Genomic DNA, 17886 nt, shown 5'->3' on the forward strand with positions numbered 1-17886 from the left:
ATTTTTGGCCATCTTGAATCAGGCATGTTTTTTTTTACATTTTTTTTACTGTACAATTAAAAGCAGCTTTGCTGAGAAGAGACTTTTAAAACATTACAAAATATTACATATCCTAATTTGAACACTATGTGTGAATGTTATAATAAATGTATTAAAAGCTGTTGTAATGATTATTATCATTATTATTGTCTTAATTTTTATTTTAGTAACAGTAAAATTACAATACTAACATTTATGAATGTTGATAAGAGTTCTTGCTTTTTCTCAACTTTTCTCAACTCAAAGCAGGAAGACCTCAATGCTTATTTTTGTTGACAACAGATTTATAAATGAGTCTCATTACGAATACGTCGTACGTATCGCATTGTCACATGACTTGTACAAATTCATAATAATGTGCCTGAGCAACTGACTTGTTTAAGGCCATTTCGCGATTTCAATCATCATACAGTAACCAGCAACAATCACCCCTTTCTCTTCTCATTGAAGACATGCGATGCAGCACTAAACAGTCTCTCGTTGTCGGTGCTTGTAATGATTTTTGCATCTTTCTCCGACAGTTTAAATGCTTCCACACTGCTGACGTGTGTGCTGCATAATAAAGAGTGTGCACTCTCACTCTGCGCTGGTTGCTATTTGATCACGTGAATCATTGTTCGGTACAATTTATTATTATTTTTTGCTATTTTCGGCCGAATAATTTCGGTTGCCGAACATTCGGTGCATCCCTACCGTAAAATCTTCTGTGCTTCACCAAAAGTGTCATGTACGTGCCACAGAGTGTGTTGTGAGAACTGGCCGCTTGTAGACACTCGTAGATACTCGTGGGAATGTCCCAGGGGAAGGCTCCAAGAGGAAGCTGGACAGAGATAGAGAGTAGCGAGTGTCCAGACTGTGTGGGAATGTTGTGCCAAACATCCAAGCCGAGCTGCCTTTTCTCTGTGAGTAAATCTCACCCTCTGATTTCAAAGATTTTCCTCCTCAGATAATCAAGTTGCATCTCAGATTGCTGTTGCATCGTATTAAAGCTGCATATCGTCTCCTCATCATGAGTGTCCCAGATTTTCCCATAAATCCCTAAGCACCCCATCCTTGAAACACAGGCTTCAAACACCTGGAGCAGACGGAAGAGGTGCCACATGATGACCTGCACCATTCAGATATTTGTAACTGAATAAATTCAACATAATTTTTAGCTTCGGTACAAAGGATATTGTAGAACCAACTGGGCTGAACTGCCACAGCATTTTGAGATCTTTCTTTGAGATTCTTTGAAATTGAATTTTTCTTTGGCCGCCACTTTTGAGCAGTTTAATCCAAATGAAAGATTTATTATTATTCTACTGACCCCACACTTTTGAACAGTAATGTATGATTTAGATAAATGCTGCTTGGTTTGACATTTTGTTATTTTAAAGCATGATAGCACAAGCAGAGTTTGCAAGCTAAACATTTCAAGTTGAAGATAAAATGTCTGTTCGTCAAACATTAGTGGATCATAGTTAATGTCAAGTGTCATAAAAACACTTTATTTTATGGCTTTTATTATGGGCCTTATTTTTTCCCTTTAAAAAGTGCTTTTGCTCTGTTGGCTCCCACAACTTAAAATCTCATCTGCAATGTCTGAGTGTGGTTTAGATAAAGAAGATCCATGCAGTAGTCTGCATAAATCACTCAGGGGAGTGTCTGGCTTATGGCTTATCAGTAACAAGCATCTGGGCTGGTCGGTCTGATTGATGTTCGCTCTCTTGGATAGACTACTACTTTTTATTCTCGCTGACAGAGAAGAGGTTCAACTGAGCATATGTTGGTTTAAATGTTAGAATGTCAAACATAGAGACAGAACATCCATCAACTGAAGTTTTGCAGTGAGGGGAACTTGTGTGATTTTATTTATAATGTGATGTAGTTTAGTTTGCATTGCAGCAAGCTGACCTCACACATCAGACAGTATTGACAGTACGTGTCTCCTCCAGTCTGTGTAGCTTCACTAATCTGCAGTGATATACTGTACAGTAAGAGGTATTTCCCTGCTCTTGCCAACTGGGTCACAACTGATGAAACAAGTCAGGAAAAGGGGAGGCCTTTCCGCTAAACTGATGAAACAAGTCAGGAAAGGGGGAGGCCTTTCCGCTAGGGAGGAAGTGCGTAAGTTTTAAAAAAACACAGAGTAGTTTTAGGAAAGAGCGAGGTACTAATGCATGCACATGTTGTGATGCATTTGGCTATTCTGAGTCATGGTCTTTGTGGTTAGTATGTGTCCAACACTCTGAGATGCACATTTCCTGTTCTATCGTTCTATCTGCTCTGTGTCTTTTAAACAAAGCTGTTTGTTTCATGGTGGTTGAGCTAGTGTACATTGATGTTTTAGCTTTACCATAAATAAATATAATAAAGCTGTCTCTCACATGCTAATTTCACTGTGACACAAAGCATAGGTTAGTCTTTTATTTGATGCTTTTTTAGCTCCACAGCCTCTCCAAGTGTTTGATAGTGGAATTTACTGAAAAATTTATTTATTTGTTTATTTACAAATATCAAGAATTACTCATTCAGATTTTTTTTTTTTTTTACTGGGGTCAGGGGACTTGTCGTAAAACGTTCAATAATTTGATATTTTAAGAGATTAACCTTGTCATGAAAGTCTTTAAAGGGCCTCATTATGTAATTTCCTGTTTCATGGTCTTTGCATTGGTTGCACAGATGGACTTTGATGTGGCAGACTTTTTATTTTATTTTATATATATACAGTATATTTGAATACATTAATTGATCTGTAAATTTTTTTGACCCTTTATTGAATGATTTTTTAAAAGTTTTATCCATGTAATTCCTCGATCAATGCATATGAGACCCTTATATATGTGAATCTCACATTCCATTCACGGCACCAAAAAGTCTATGTGGAACTTAAGAAGTCGAGGAAGTGTGACTGTTAAACTGTGGACTATGGCCCTGCTCTGAGGAAACCCACGGCATGCTAAGACTAATGTGGTTCGCACATGCAGAATACTTATTCAATGTATTCACATGGCTCTTCTGGCTTGTTAAACAACTGTTTTTGCTGTCTTCTAATGGCTGTGATTCTTGAATGCCAACAGTTTTAATCACAGATGAGAAGAGCAGCGGTGTGTGTGCGGGGTCGTCCACACAGATGTCTGTTTGTGCACTCTTGCACATTTTTGCTAATTGTGCGAAATCCTGCATCTGAATTACTGTATAAACTAGTTTTAGTAGTAAAAGATGCAGATGTGAAATATGGTGCTGAGCTTGACTTTTTGTATTAAATTGGGATATTACAGACAATAAACGTCTAAACAAAATTACATCATACTTCATGTTTAAATTAAGCATTTTTATCAACCCTTTGCATACGAGTGTTTTTAATGTTGCTAAAAAAATAATAGATTATTTTGTAGAAAATTAAATTAAACTGAAAATTATCTTTGATCCTTTATTAAGCATAGTAATTTTGAGTGGCTTCCTGGGTGAAACAATATGTACTGTAAAAGAAGTGCTATATCAATAAACTTGACTTGATTGGAAACTGAAATTAGCCTATCTTTTTGTCTTTCTGTAGATCTGAAGAGAGAAGCAAGCATCTGCCACATGCTGAAACATCCTCACATAGTGGAGCTTCTGGAGACCTACAGCTCTGATGGGATGCTCTACATGGTGTTTGAGTTGTAAGTTTTCATTCTGAGCTAATCTGCACTTGTTTTATCATTCCATTATTCTTTATTCACATCAAATTTTAAATGCAATGAAAGTCTGACACATCCATGTTGTTTTAGTATATGTGAAAGGAATTTTGTGTTACTTCAAGGTTATTTTGAAGCATATTGTGACGAGGTTGGGTCAGTGAACTCTAAAAAGCATCTCAAAACAAGGCATGAACATGCTGTGCTCTGTCCTGAGTAGCCTGTGTTTGTTACTCTCTCAGCGGGTTTGGAATAGGGTATAGGTTTTGTTGTGTGGTATAGGGTGAGCTTTTTAATTCCTCAAATGCTAAATGCTCATATGCTTATCTAAAGTGCTGTAATGTCTTTGATTACTTAATTTTAGGGAATTAATTATTATTGATTCATTCAGGTTTTGAAAAGACTCGAATCTGAAAATTCGAAGTCCACCTGATTAGAACTGATTTCAAATTTTAATGGTTTACACCTTATCAACGGTCGTCCAGCGAGCCGTTAATGTTCATGTATTTTAACCATCTGATTATGGGTATTTTCCCTGGCCACAGGTCAGTACAATTATGATAATTTGTAAGCTCTTAGAGAGGTAACGTGATCTTTGGCAAGGGTTTGACTTTAAAATTATACGACACCAGACAATGATTCTTTATAAATGAAACACGAATTTTATTGGCTATTCTAGATTACATTAAAGCTAAGCTAAAATACACACGCACACATATACAGTTCAGAAGTGAGTTAACGGAGTTGCATGAAGTTTCAAAGTTCTAACTCGTTTTCACGAGTGGTTTTAAATTCAGCCTGAGAGAATTCACAAAGCAGATATTTTCTTATCTTTACTGCTTAACTCAATTCACCAGCGTCAGTTCAGCAGATAGAAGATTTTGTTTGTACTTGCGTTTGCTGAAAGCTGAGTTGTTCCTCGTGGCTACTGGAGGGGATTCCGTGGCTGATTGGCTGTTGATCTGGCGCCGGAATGACGTTTGGATGACATCCTTTTGGGGAAGCCCTCGTTGGAATGGTTGCTTTCTTGATGACGTAGAGGCTTGGGCAGTTCTGCTGAAAAGTCTCTGTTTGCAAGGCTTTAAGTGTTATGGATAGAAATCCCTACAGTGCAGAGCTTTTCTCAAATAACTTTCATGCAGTGTGAGTTCTTATCTGGAGAAGCGCAGCTGCCTCTCAAGGGATTTTCTTTAAAGGCCTTAGAAACCCGAGCCGACACAAAAACAGGGGCTTCCAGAGCTCTGCTGCCCCCTGGAAGCAACACCGTTACGGTCTTGGTGTTAAAGCACTGGGAAGATTTTCAATCAGAAAAGTGTTCATTTCTGAAAATGGCCACAGTTAACCCAGTCCATAATTCATAGTTCAATTTGTGCTCAGAGATAATAGGCAAGTACCAGCGAAGCAAAAAACACACTTGCAAGACAGGCCTTGCAATACATGTCTCCCACACTGAAAGCTGCGAAATAACAACACTTTCTCAGTTCTCCAAAAACTGTTTTTAAAACACTGATTTTAAAGTTTAAAGTGTCATATGGGTTATGAAAGGTTCATATTTTGGTTTTGGGAAAGGGAAAGGTTCATATTTTGGTTTTGGGAAAGGGAAAGGTTCATATTTTGGTTTTGGGAGTCCCCAACCAACAGGTTGACATGCATGCAAGGTCAAAAAACACTTTTATTGTCTTTTAATATGCATTTATTTTTACCTTACTTGCTCAACGACTCCCAAACGATTCGCTCAGCAATTAATTTTTCCGAACCCCTCCTTTGCGTGGCACTAATCTGCGGTGATTGATCCGATTGGTCTCATTTTCATTTCATCATGCTTGTAATGCCTGATGTTTGTGAACACAGTGCTGCTTTGTGTACAGCGTTACTGGGGAAACCGCTATTTTTACCGCTCCAAAAGCGGCACCTAGTGGCAAAGAATGAATTTGCATTTTTATTCAGACCAACTTGAAAAGACCAACAAGTGGGCGGGATTCGTTTTAAAAGCGACTCGTTTCAATGATTCAGAGTCGACTCTTTCTTTTGAGATGCAATAACTTTATACATGGTGCACTTTCAGATTTAAAACTTTGCAGGATGTTTTCATTCACTTAGAGCTGTGTTACACACTGCATGAAAGGTAATTTTCAAAAATCCATAATAGGGGCACTTTAATATATACCCCTATGGGGGGGATTTTGGATGAGATTTCAGTGTAGGTGGAGTCAGACAAAATTGATTTTTCATTCTTATCTTACAGATTTGTAAAGTTAAACCAGAAATAGATTTTAAAACTGATGTGCCAGTATTTGACTTTACATTGCTGATGAGTTCCTGACTTGTTCTGTCTTTCAGCATGGATGGAGCAGATCTCTGCTTTGAGATTGTGAAGAGAGCAGACGCTGGTTTTGTTTACAGTGAGGCAGTAGCCAGGTAAATACTTTTGAGGATTTTCATCCATTTTGGGAGGGGGGGAAGGTTGGTCATGCTTGTATTGTGACACACAGCAGCCACGATAGCACTATATAACTGATATACTGAATTATTTCCAAACGTGTTAACTTTATCAGGAAATATCTCGATTCTCAAATATGCATAAGTAAATGCGTTTTGCACCTTTATAGATTGTTGTTTGATCAATAAATGGTGATGGGCAAAGTAGACTAATAGTGTAATCTATTAACTACACATAGCCTAAAAACCAGACTTTTTACTTAAGTAGCAAATATGGCTGTCATAAAATATTTTTAATACGACTGACTTTGTATTTAATGTGAATTTAATCATGCCCATAGCCAGCAATGAGGTCACCGAGGTTCGGACCTCGGTACATTTTGAATGTTCAAATATAAAATTTGTTCTCTAAATGACTAATCTGCTATTTAAAGCTCCTCATATGAGTGTCTGCATGTATAATTAAGTTTAGACAGTTTACAAGAATGTTTAGCGCCCGTGGTATTAAAATGAACGCTGCGAGACGCTGGCGGAGTGAACGAGGATTGGGAGAACAGAGAACTGTGAGTGAGGGCGCGGGCGTGTTGCCAGATCCAGTTATTATAAGCACATTTGGACTTGTCTTTTCTACTTAATTTGACACTTTAGAAAGTTAATAGTAGGGATGCTCCGATCCGCCTTTTTCGCCTCCGATACCGATTCCGATACCTAGGGTTCGGTATTGGCCGATACAGATACCGATCCGATACCAGTGAAGTTTTTTTTTCCCTCATTTAAATAAATGTAGAATTTATATATCTCTGTGTGTGGAACTGATAATCATTCTTTCACAATCTACTAGATACAGACTACTTCATTATAAAGAAAAATAAAATAAACAAATATGAAGAGCCGATACCCGATATGAATATCGGATCGGCGCATCCCTAGTTAATAGAGTGGGATATTGCAGTTTAGGTTTATCTTTATCTTATCTTATTTACAAACGATTTGAACTTATTTCGGTTTATTTATTATTTATTTTTTGGTTTTTATTTGTTTTCATAGCAATATCTGGCAACACTGCCAGAACTTAAACTGATAGTAATCAAAAGAGCCCACAGACATGTTATTGCTGACAGGATACCACATTCGGTAAGGCAAACGCACAAAAAAAACCCACATCATGATATTATTTGTCATAAATGTTATCAACGCTATCAAAACAGTAGCAGCGATGACTTATCTGAACGTCTCTGATTGGTCATTGCATTCATAAGCTTAACAGAATCATGTCTGATTGGTTATAATGCAGTGCTGTACAAACGCGTCTGTCTCTGGCTCAGCGCCAGCCAGCGAACACAGATTTGAATTTAGCAGCTGATGCTGTGCCGCACTGAACGACCTAATCACTCCGATGTGATTGTATCAAATATAAAAAATATTATTCGGCTATTTTTTGTCTTTTGGAAGTTGCATTCAAAATCCACTTGGCTCAGAAATCTGTGCTGTTCTTTAAGTTGTAGACTGAGATTTCTCTGTTAAATTGATAGTTAATAAATTAATTTTATTAAAAAATAAATTTTGTCATCATTTATTCACCATAATGTAGTTCCAAACCTAGTTCCATTTTCTTCCCATTCAGGTAGACAAGGCCAATGAAGTTTGAAATTAATATAGGTTTCTGTCTTTTTTAGTCACTACATGAGACAGATCCTAGAGGCTTTGCGGTACTGCCATGACAACAACATCATTCACCGGGATGTGAAGGTAAGTTCGGTGGTGTCTAGTGCTTTAGATGACTGCTGACCAAAGCCCTTTGTTACACATTGACATGTCTTAGCGGTTTTCACACTTTTGCAACTTCCCCCTTCTATTGTATGTTACCATCCTACCATCACACTGTAAGAATAAATTGGGCTGTTCTCTTTTCTCATAAATAGCCTTCAGCTGTCAATACAAGGGAATTAAACGGGAAACTAATATAAAGTGCTGACAATCAGTTGCTTAAGAGCTGAACTCACAACCTAGAAATAGAAAACATGATGTTTCCCAACAATCGCCCACGCTTACAGGTACTAAGGAAAAAAGCTTCATATGCTAATAAAAATTATCAAGCCAGGACATTTGGTTTACTTACATTGAAGAAATGTACATAGGTTTTTAAAAAAAACTTTATTCTCAGTATTTGAATTTGTTAGACATGTAACAGGCTGTTGAATACAAACCTCAAACATGTACAGTAACAACACTTCTGAAAGAAATGTGACAAAATTAAAAAAGTTAAACATGAAAATAAAATACTTTGCTACATTTATTTTTACTGCTCAAAACGTGTTTGACTAACAATAATATTTGGCATTGATCAGACTTAACAATCGCTGGATCTTACTTATTCTGTGTATCTCTGAACTGTGTTTAATAAATGCAAACACAAACTTTAGTAAACTTTAGACAAAGTGTGTTATGAGTAGTATTGTGGATTTTACTCGTGTTATGTATCTAGATTTATACTGTATATGTGATGTGCAAGAAAAAATTAAGCATTTGCATTTGCCTCAGAGAAATGCAAATCTACCATCACCAGCAATCAGATCTTATTAGAACAAAGATGATCTTGATGACAAAGGTCTGTGAATCATAATTTTCTCCTGTCACCCAGTCTTCACCTGTCATTTTTTTGTATTTTTTTTAAAGGAATTAATGCTGAAAGGATGCATTATATTGACCAAAAGTAACAAAGACATGTATAATGTTACAAAAGATTTCCATTTCTAATAAATTGTGTTCTTTTGAACTTCATCCATCAAGGAAGAAAGATTTCACTTCTTTCAAAGATTTCTTACTCATATTGTACATTAGCATTGTTCTTTGTGAATTGCCTTGTATGTTTAGAATATGCACCATTGATATACTACACCAAGCAACTTTTTAAGTTTTCTGTCTGGATAGACTGAGACTAAGATTTGCCTTTTAATTTGACTGACTATATTCTGACAAAATGGCTTTATAGAGCTAGCTATCTGGCTGAGATTAGAATGATGGTGCAAAAGCAAAATAGGTAACTATAATCTTGCTATTTTATAGGAGTAATGATGCACATGTTGAAGCTCCTGACAGACTAATATTTACTGTCTGTAAATTAATGGCCTTTAATGCTGCTGTCATTAGAAACGTAGATGGATACCTACTCCATCATGCATCATTACCTGTGACATAGTCATATGAGTGTGCTGCAAAAAATTCAAAGCACCGTTTTACAAGCACACATACTTTGTTTACACAACTACAGTAATGGAAAGCTCATCACATTTACCACAGTAACCAGCATGCAAATAGGAACAGGAAAGTGGGTAAATGTAACAAAAAAGGAAACAAGCAGCCCTGCAAGACCTGTAACAATAACATATGTTTGAAAAACAACCTGAAATGAATATAGTCATTAAAAGTAAAAATGAGGCATGCTGTAAATGTGTGAGAAATCACATCAAAGGTATAGAATATAAAATAAAATTAAAATAAATAAATCTGTTGTCATTTACTCACCCCATGTCATTCCAAATGTGTTTTGTTTTTTTAAAGTTGTGATAAACAGAAGTAGCAACATACCTTTTCTTCCATATCATACATCCAAATAAAAAAGCTTATAAAAGAAGGAAAAATGTACAGGCACTTGGTTCAAATAATTGGTTTGTGATTGGAAAGAGACTCGTCTGAATGCAAGTTTCTAGTCAAATGTAAGAAAGAGGCAGGTTTATAAGTGGACTAAATGATTGGAGAATTGGTGAATGTCCATTTCATGCTGACTTTATGTAAGACAAAAAATAGACAAAAAAAAAACAGACTACAGAAGAAAGAAAGTTATCAATGTTTGGAATGACAGGAGAATGAGTAATTGATGACAGAATTTTTCAGTTTTTGGCTAAACTATCTATTTAAAGCTACACAAAGTACTCCAGCAATTAAAAGTGGTGTGAGAACGGAAGCATCAGTCTGACTTGTAGCTGCTTTTCAAAACATCTGGTTACTTTATAGGGACTTGCAACTTGCAAAATACTTGTTTACATTGGGTTCCACTGTGTGCCTCTCCACATATCCTCTGTTATATAGCATTTCTTAGCACTGCATCATTTTACACAAGAGTTCTCACAGCTTCACATCCATACTGAAGAACAATGGACATGCAGAAGTAATCCAGTTAAAAAGATGCCCATTTATTTAGCTCTGTTCAGGAAGTTTCTCCCTTTTCTTATGTTTGTGTGCATCCACACAACATTTAGCTGTGAGGGAACATCGCTCACAATGAGACTCCTTTGTGTCTGTGTACAGTTTTCTCTCAAGTAATGTCTAAAGGCATGCACTTGTTGCCTGAGATAACTGTCCCATGTTAGACTTTGATGACTGACTGTCATTTGCACTAGTGCGTAATCTCAGCAGGCTAAGCGCATGATTACGAAACGTCTTGTCCAGCAGGAAGTACATGATGGGGTCTGTGCTACATCGCAGAGTTGCTAAACAGAGCAGGATGCTCTTCACCTCCACGTACATGGACAGTGGATGGCAAGCGTCTTTTGGAGGTGATGCAGACCAAGACAGCTCGTTGACGATATGAACAAAGATGGCTTTGTAGATGTGGTGCGGCAGGAGTAAGACCACCAGCACCACCATAATGACAACAATATTCCGAAACACTCTTGCGTAGACTCGCTGGCTGTCTGAGATGACCGCGCTTCTCCTGGACCTCCAGATGTGCCTGATCACTGCCATGTAAGCACTTATGACCAACAGGAAGAAGACAAAGAACATTGAAACGGCCACTAAAGCGAAGACGTGAGATCCTTCCCCGCCAACCTCCACTGCTACGCTGTAACACGCTTCATTTCCGTCGCCGTCATCCACACTCCTAGCCTCTCTGATCGAGTACAGCACCACAAAGGATGTGACCGCTATGGTTACAATGGCCCAGGTGACCATGCACAGCGCATAGGCCAGTTTCGCATGTCGTTTTCGGCAGAGAAAGGCACCTGGTAGAACTTTGAGCCATCGGCTTGGACGGTCAGCATGGGAGTGTTGAATCAGCGAAGCGAAGCGACTGAGTGCCACCCAGCTCAATATCATCACACCAATGCAGATGTTGATGTGGATCACTGGAGTTAGACCATTTATTGCCATTTGGCACATGGTGTCGTGCTGGCGCCATTTGGTCCCAAGTGAGTAGTATGTGGCCTGGAATGGCATGGTGAGGCAGAGCAGCAAGTTTGAGATCCCTAGATTTATCAGGTAGATGTGAGTGGACGTTTTGATGGCAATTTTGCGTATGAACACCCAGAGAGAAATAGCATTCCCTGGCAGGCCAGTGATAGACATAATGGTGTAGATAATGGGCAGAACTACACTTGTAGTGGACGTTTGGCACAGGTGAGATTCAGCATGTGAATCGTTTGCCATTGAGCTCTCAGAAAAAGAGATTCCCATTAGCTGAGGGAAGAAAAAAATTTAAAAGGTTATATTATTGTTAAAAATTGGTTAAGGACACTATAAGATTTTACTTAAAACTAAGGGTTTACTGTTAGTACATACAGTGAGTGGAAATTACATTCTAATGAAAACCTGAGCTTTCTTTCTCCTTTATTTACAGAAGTAACTTCGGATATCGCTTGCATTCCTGTAAATAGTTTAACCCAATTGCAGAAGCTGATAAACCACTTTCACAATAAGTCAGCTTCTTTTTTATTTTTTTTGCCACACACTATATCAGCTGAACATTTTAAACGTGGGTGATATCTCTGGAGATTTTACATTTAACACAAATAACATTAAGTTATTTTAAAAAGAAGAATATATAGCTATATATAATGTTGTCAGATATTCTGTAGTCATTACTACATAGATTTCAGCAGTAAAGTGTGCATGGGTTTTTACAGCATTTCACAGCAACCATATCAGCAAAACAGCAAAAAAAAAATAGGTGTTGCATACATTTACATTTATATTTAGTCATTTAGCAGACGCTTTTATCCAAAAAATATATATATATATATATATATATATAGTATGTGACCCAGGACCACAAAACCAGTCATAAGGGTAAATTTTTTGAATTTGAGATTATATATATATATATATATATATATATATAAATAAAGAAAAGTAGAAGAGTAGTTGAAACATATTTTACAGTGTTTTGGTTTTAATTTTGAATGACTAATTTGTTTAGCAATATCAGAGTAAGAATATAATGCCTAATATAGGCAATGTAATACACTTACCTCTCTAAATGCAGTCACTGATGTGTGTAACAGGCATCTGTAAATTGTTTTGCTTTGGGCCACCTCCCTAGACTGGCTGTCTAACGGAAGTGACGGTCTGAGCATGAGTGATGTTCACTTAGTTCTCTTTTACAAGGTTCCTTTCACAGAAGCACTTGCCTTTGATAGCAGAACTGCTGTGAGACTGTAAAAGGTGCTTTTTGTTATTTAACCATTGCTTCACAAAGTAGCTTAAAAAGCATTTGAGTATCATCTGGACTTTTTGTAAAACTTGTAGTTGCCTTTTCAGAAAGATTTTTATCTGTCATATATCTGCTATTGTATGTTTTTATCCGAATACAGCTCTATTGTAAACTGGTCTGTCCCCTGACTTTATTGCAGAGATACCTGTCAAGGATTTTAATGGTCTCCTCACGAACTCTTGTGGTGGGATGGACACATTGCAGTTGAAGTACTATACAAAACAAATGCTAGAATCATGCTGACAACTTATATTGATACATTTTATGAATGCAATTTTTTTAAGAAGTATAATTTGTTTTAGCACACAACAATACCTGAATGTGGATTAAATAGCTGTTTTTTCCCCCTTATATGTTATATTGTTTGTTTTTTTTTGCAAAACAAACATTAATTGCAACTCTGGGTGGTTACGAGTTAACATGTCAGCGACATTGAAAACAAAACAACAACAAATGAAAAAAAATCTGCGTAGGAGTAATCTGAGTAACAGTACAGCAACTGTAATGCACCAAGACATTCAATGGATTAACCCCATCACATAGTAAATGTAAATGATTCCCAGATACTCAAAAAGACATGCTCTTTCTTTTCCTTAATAAAACAAATGCAAAATCTTTCCCAAATCCATGACACGCATATCAAAAGCCTCAGACATCAAGTGTTGTAAAATCGGACATCTTGATGAGGGATACCACTTGTTATTTGGTAAGACCCTCTTCTGGCACAACCACACCAAACACTGCAATGACAGGATCGGCCTTTATAAATATGTTATATACCCTAGAAAGATGACCAAATAATAAGTTCCAGAAAGTGTTGTTTGTGATGTGAGGAACTGATGGCTAAGTGTCCCCTCTGCAGCTGAACATTTCAAACGTATAGGTGATATCTCTGGAGAAAATGTTGACAACCTACTTTGGGGAAAATGGTGTCTGTGAACAACAATTGTAATGAATGCAATTTGACCATGCAGAGTGTGTGCCTGCAATATTTAATACTATAAATTAATAAATACAAAAGCAAATAGCAGAACATCAATGCAAAGCCTTACTAAAATAAGTTTAGTTGGCATTAATACAGAAAAATTCGCTCCAACATAGTCAATAAGGACTGTTTGTATGTAGTATGTATTGTATACTGTGTAAAAAGTATGTTAGTATGCTGAGGTACCACACTACTCACAGAAAAATAAGGGGCCAGAATTGTACCTTTTGGGGTACAACAGCTTGTCCCTGGAGCAGTACCCTTAAAAGGACATATTTTTTACCCCTAATAGGTACATATTAGTACCTTAAAGCCTCTTACACACCGGGACGATTATCGCGTGCGCTTATCGCCAACGTTTTTCGACACGTCTTTTGTGTTCTTACCCAAGCGATTTTCGCTGGCGATGAGCCGAGTGAACGTGCAAATTCACTCCCTGACATTAGATGTTGCTTAATGAAAAACAGAAATACCCCGGTACACATCGAATCTTATTTGATCTGCAGTTCCTCTCCATAACAACTCCCTCTTATCGAGATTTTTGTAGTCGCTGTCGCATTTGTCATAAAGCCCTTTGTGTTCAGACACCAATGAGACCAGCAGCTCTACATTCATCTTGCCTCGATGCATCTTCTTGGTCTACTTACTTCCTCTTCGTCGTTAGGTATCAATGTGTGCTCGGCAAGACCGTTTTGTGCTTGAGCTCCACCAAGTCGTGTTTTACTGTAACTTCAGCAACTCCAGGCACGTGAACAAAAGCGCCAATCTCATTGGTCGGCCAGTTTTTAACAGCGCGTCAAACCAAAAAAACGAGCCCGAGGCGTTTAAAAAAAAATGTCGTTTTTACGCCTCGCGTTTTGCGCGTCGGTGTGCACACTCACATTGGCGCCCTTTGTTTAGTCACGAGGCGTTAAACGTCGGCGATTATCGCGCGCGATATTCGTCCCGGTGTGAACAAGCCTTAAGGGTACATTACTACCTATTAGGGGTACAAAAAATAAATAAAAAAAAGGTCCAAATGTATCCTTTTAAGGGTACTGCTCCAGGGACAAGCTTTGTACCCCAAAAGGTAAAATTTTAAACCCCTTTTTTTTTTTCTGTGTACCATGTAAACTGGCCATAAGTTTTGCTTCTGCCAAACAGAAATAATTGCAGCAAAACACAGTTTGCGGTTAGCATGTTTCACAGCTTGCTGCATGCATCACACAGGAAATGCAAAGTTGTGACACATTTTTTTCTAATTTCCCAAAACTATGATGTTGGTTGTTGGTGGCTTCATTCAGTTTCATTTTTCTTCGATTCCTCAGCGTGTTCTGTCACATTTATAGTATGTATGTGAGGTGTGTCCAGGGTCTTGGAGATCTCAGGTTTGGGTTTGACTCTGTGGTTGCGATTGGCCCGACAGCAGCGCAAACGAAACACCAGCTGGAGGACGGGATGCAGGCAACAGCTGAGAGCTGCAATAAAGATGGTGCACATTTTAATCCTGAACTCTGCCTGACAGTTTTCATGATCTGATGTTAATAAGATGATCCTTTGCACGTGGTAGGGTAGGAAGCAGAGTACAAACATTATGACCGAGGCCAGGATCTTCCTGCGAACCTTCAGACCTCCTCCGGGCCCAAATCCAGCGCCGACTAGACTTCCTCCCCTTACCTTCTGCAGATGGAAGACCAGCAGGCTATAGCTGACCAGCATCAAGCACAAAATGAAGAAGAATGCTGACACACCTAAGCAGTGGATAGTATTGAACTGATCTTTATAGCGAATGTAACTATTGACAACTTGGTCAAAGCAGGTCCCTTTAATTTGTAGGCTCAGTTTGACCCCCATGCTAGCACACACAACGGTGATGACAACCAACCAGGTAGAAAAGCAGAGGATCCAACAAGACCGTGTATGTTTAAAGATCTGAAATAAGGCGTAGCCTGGTTTTACTACTGTGGTATAGCGATTAATGCTGGTCCACAAAAGGAAACACATGTTGCAATAGAGGTTTATGTAGTAGCAAGAGAAAATTATCAGCTCTGCTGCATTGCAGGCTGGAGTTCCAGATTGCCAGTTGTTGTTTTCTTTGTAGTAGGCTATTCGGAAGAAAAAACTGCAGCACATCAGCAGGTCTGACATGATTATGTTCAAAGTGAAGATGATAGTGGGTGTCCTCTCTGATCTCCAAAGATCCACCAAGACTATTCCATTGGTTGGAAGGCCCAGGAGAGCCAAAGCCAGATAGAGCCAAGGCAAGATGGTTTCATGGCTTTCTTCAGGTTTTATCATGCATGTGCTACTGAAATTCAGAAAGAAAGAAATGAAAACAAGAAACTCACAGCTTCTCATCTTTGAATAGAAATAAGCTAATTTTTATCCCGACTCAGTTTAATCTTACCCAACAGTCTGCATATATATGTACACACACACACACTAAATTTAATTTTTTGGGGGACATTCCATAGATGTAATGATTTTTCTACTGTATAAACTGTATTTTCTATCCCTATACCCTAACCCTACACCTAAATACCCCTTACAGAAATGTTAATTCTTTATGATTTATATGCTTTTAATTTATATACCCACAATTTACTGGTATTACTATACTTGTGGGAACATTTGGACCCCATAACATAGTGAATACCAGGCACACACAGATGACAGGTCAAAAGTTTGGGATCATTAAGCTTTTTTAATGTTTTTGAAAGAAGTCTCTTATGCTCACCAAACCTGCATTTGTTTAACTACCAAAAAAAAAAAAAATAATAATGATATTGTGAAATATTATTACAATACAAAAAGAAAATCGAATTTCACCTTTTTCTATAATTAATTGCATATTAATATAATAATTTATTGTCAAATTGTCATAATTTGACATTGAATCTCCAAATTAATGTAGAAACGACATGAATATGATTTTAAATGTGTTTAATGGCATCTTTTTACTAAGTAGCCTATTATGAATGAAGACCAGTATCATTGATACCAATACTGCTACAGATGTCTCTAATAAATGCATTTTCCCCTCAATTTTAGCCATTAATTATAGTCATTCAACATTACAGTATAATTTAAAGCCATTATTTTTAGCATTCAATATAGGCTTTGAAAAATATAACAACAACTTTTAATTTAAGTTAACTTAAAACAGTCTTCACATAAACTAAATTGTATATGCATTAACTATAAATTAAATGTAGATGAATCTTTATTCAATCTACAGAAGTTCTCAGTGTGCTAACTGGTGGGTTGTCTGATGGAGCTTTCTGTGTGTGTGCCAGATGCCTGTGTTCACAGAGAGCTCCTCCACATACAGCACGCCAGTACCAAATGAACTTCTCTTTTCATGCTTGATAGCATGTTCATATAGTCAACTGTAATGCTAGCCAAAGGATGTCAGAAAAAAAATAGATGCTGCATTAATTGTGTTAAATATTTTTAACGTTAAACTAAGAAAAATTAATTGCAAAATTAACACGCCAATTTTGACAGCCCTAACCAGTTTTTGCTTCTTAATATTATTGTGAAACATCATACTTAATTCAAAAGTTTGGGGTAAGAAGAAAAAAAAACTTTTATGAAGCAAGGATGCAGTAAATTGAAGAAAATGACAGTTAAGACATTTATAGTGTTAAAGAACATTTCTGTTTCAAATAAATGCTGCTATTTTGGACTTTCTGTTCATCAAAGAATCCTGAAAAAACTGCTCAATTGTTTGGTGTTTTAAGAACAACAGCCTTTATGATTATGATTGTGGACACAAAGCATGGCAAGGTTGCATCAGCGAAAAAGAATAGTGGGTGAAAACTAAAAGTGAATGATAGGGACTAGGGATGTGCATCTCATGACTCAGGCTGATACGATACGCATCTCGATGCATAGCCAACGATACGATACATTAAAGATACATATGAAGCAGCTACTGATGCGATGCGATACGATTCACCCCTATTACGATGCAGTGCGATCCGATTTCGATTAGATTCAACACAATACGATTCAATGTAATATGATGCAATGGAGAAAATATGATCACTTTTAATGCCTCGAGGCCTGTTTCATAAAACAAGTTAACCGAATAAGCCAGGCTTATTTCAGGTAGTCTGACTCATTGTCAAATGATTTGGTTCCATAAAGCAAATTTAACATAGGCCTAGATCAAGTTTAGTCACTGTGGCAACTTATGCTGGGAAACTAACCTGGTCTAAAGCAGGCTAACTGTCAGGCTAAGCTCCTCTACTGACCAATAGGAACATAATTATATTACCACTGTCTCA

The 17886-nt window shown here is 37.4% G+C and overlaps 2 protein-coding genes across 2 annotated transcripts in view; one reads left to right on the top strand and one right to left on the bottom strand.

The window, feature by feature from the left end:
- The window catches only part of caska (calcium/calmodulin-dependent serine protein kinase a), a 192644-nt gene that overhangs the window by 123742 nt on the left and 51016 nt on the right, over positions 1-17886 (top strand). The window contains exons 3-5 of the mRNA XM_016467349.1: positions 3581-3686; positions 6042-6119; positions 7817-7889. Coding sequence (XP_016322835.1) covers positions 3581-3686; positions 6042-6119; positions 7817-7889 — 257 coding nt within the window. The remainder of the gene's footprint in view (positions 1-3580; positions 3687-6041; positions 6120-7816; positions 7890-17886) is intronic.
- Positions 10099-11567, bottom strand: LOC107673670 (probable G-protein coupled receptor 82). The gene has a single exon (XM_016467374.1). The coding sequence runs from the start codon at positions 11565-11567 to the stop codon at positions 10467-10469; it is 1101 nt and encodes a 366-aa protein (XP_016322860.1). The 3' UTR covers positions 10099-10466.

Source organism: Sinocyclocheilus anshuiensis, unplaced genomic scaffold, assembly GCF_001515605.1.
Source record: "Sinocyclocheilus anshuiensis isolate Anshui unplaced genomic scaffold, SAMN03320099.WGS_v1.1 scaffold628, whole genome shotgun sequence".
Taxonomy (NCBI): Eukaryota; Metazoa; Chordata; class Actinopteri; order Cypriniformes; family Cyprinidae; genus Sinocyclocheilus; species Sinocyclocheilus anshuiensis.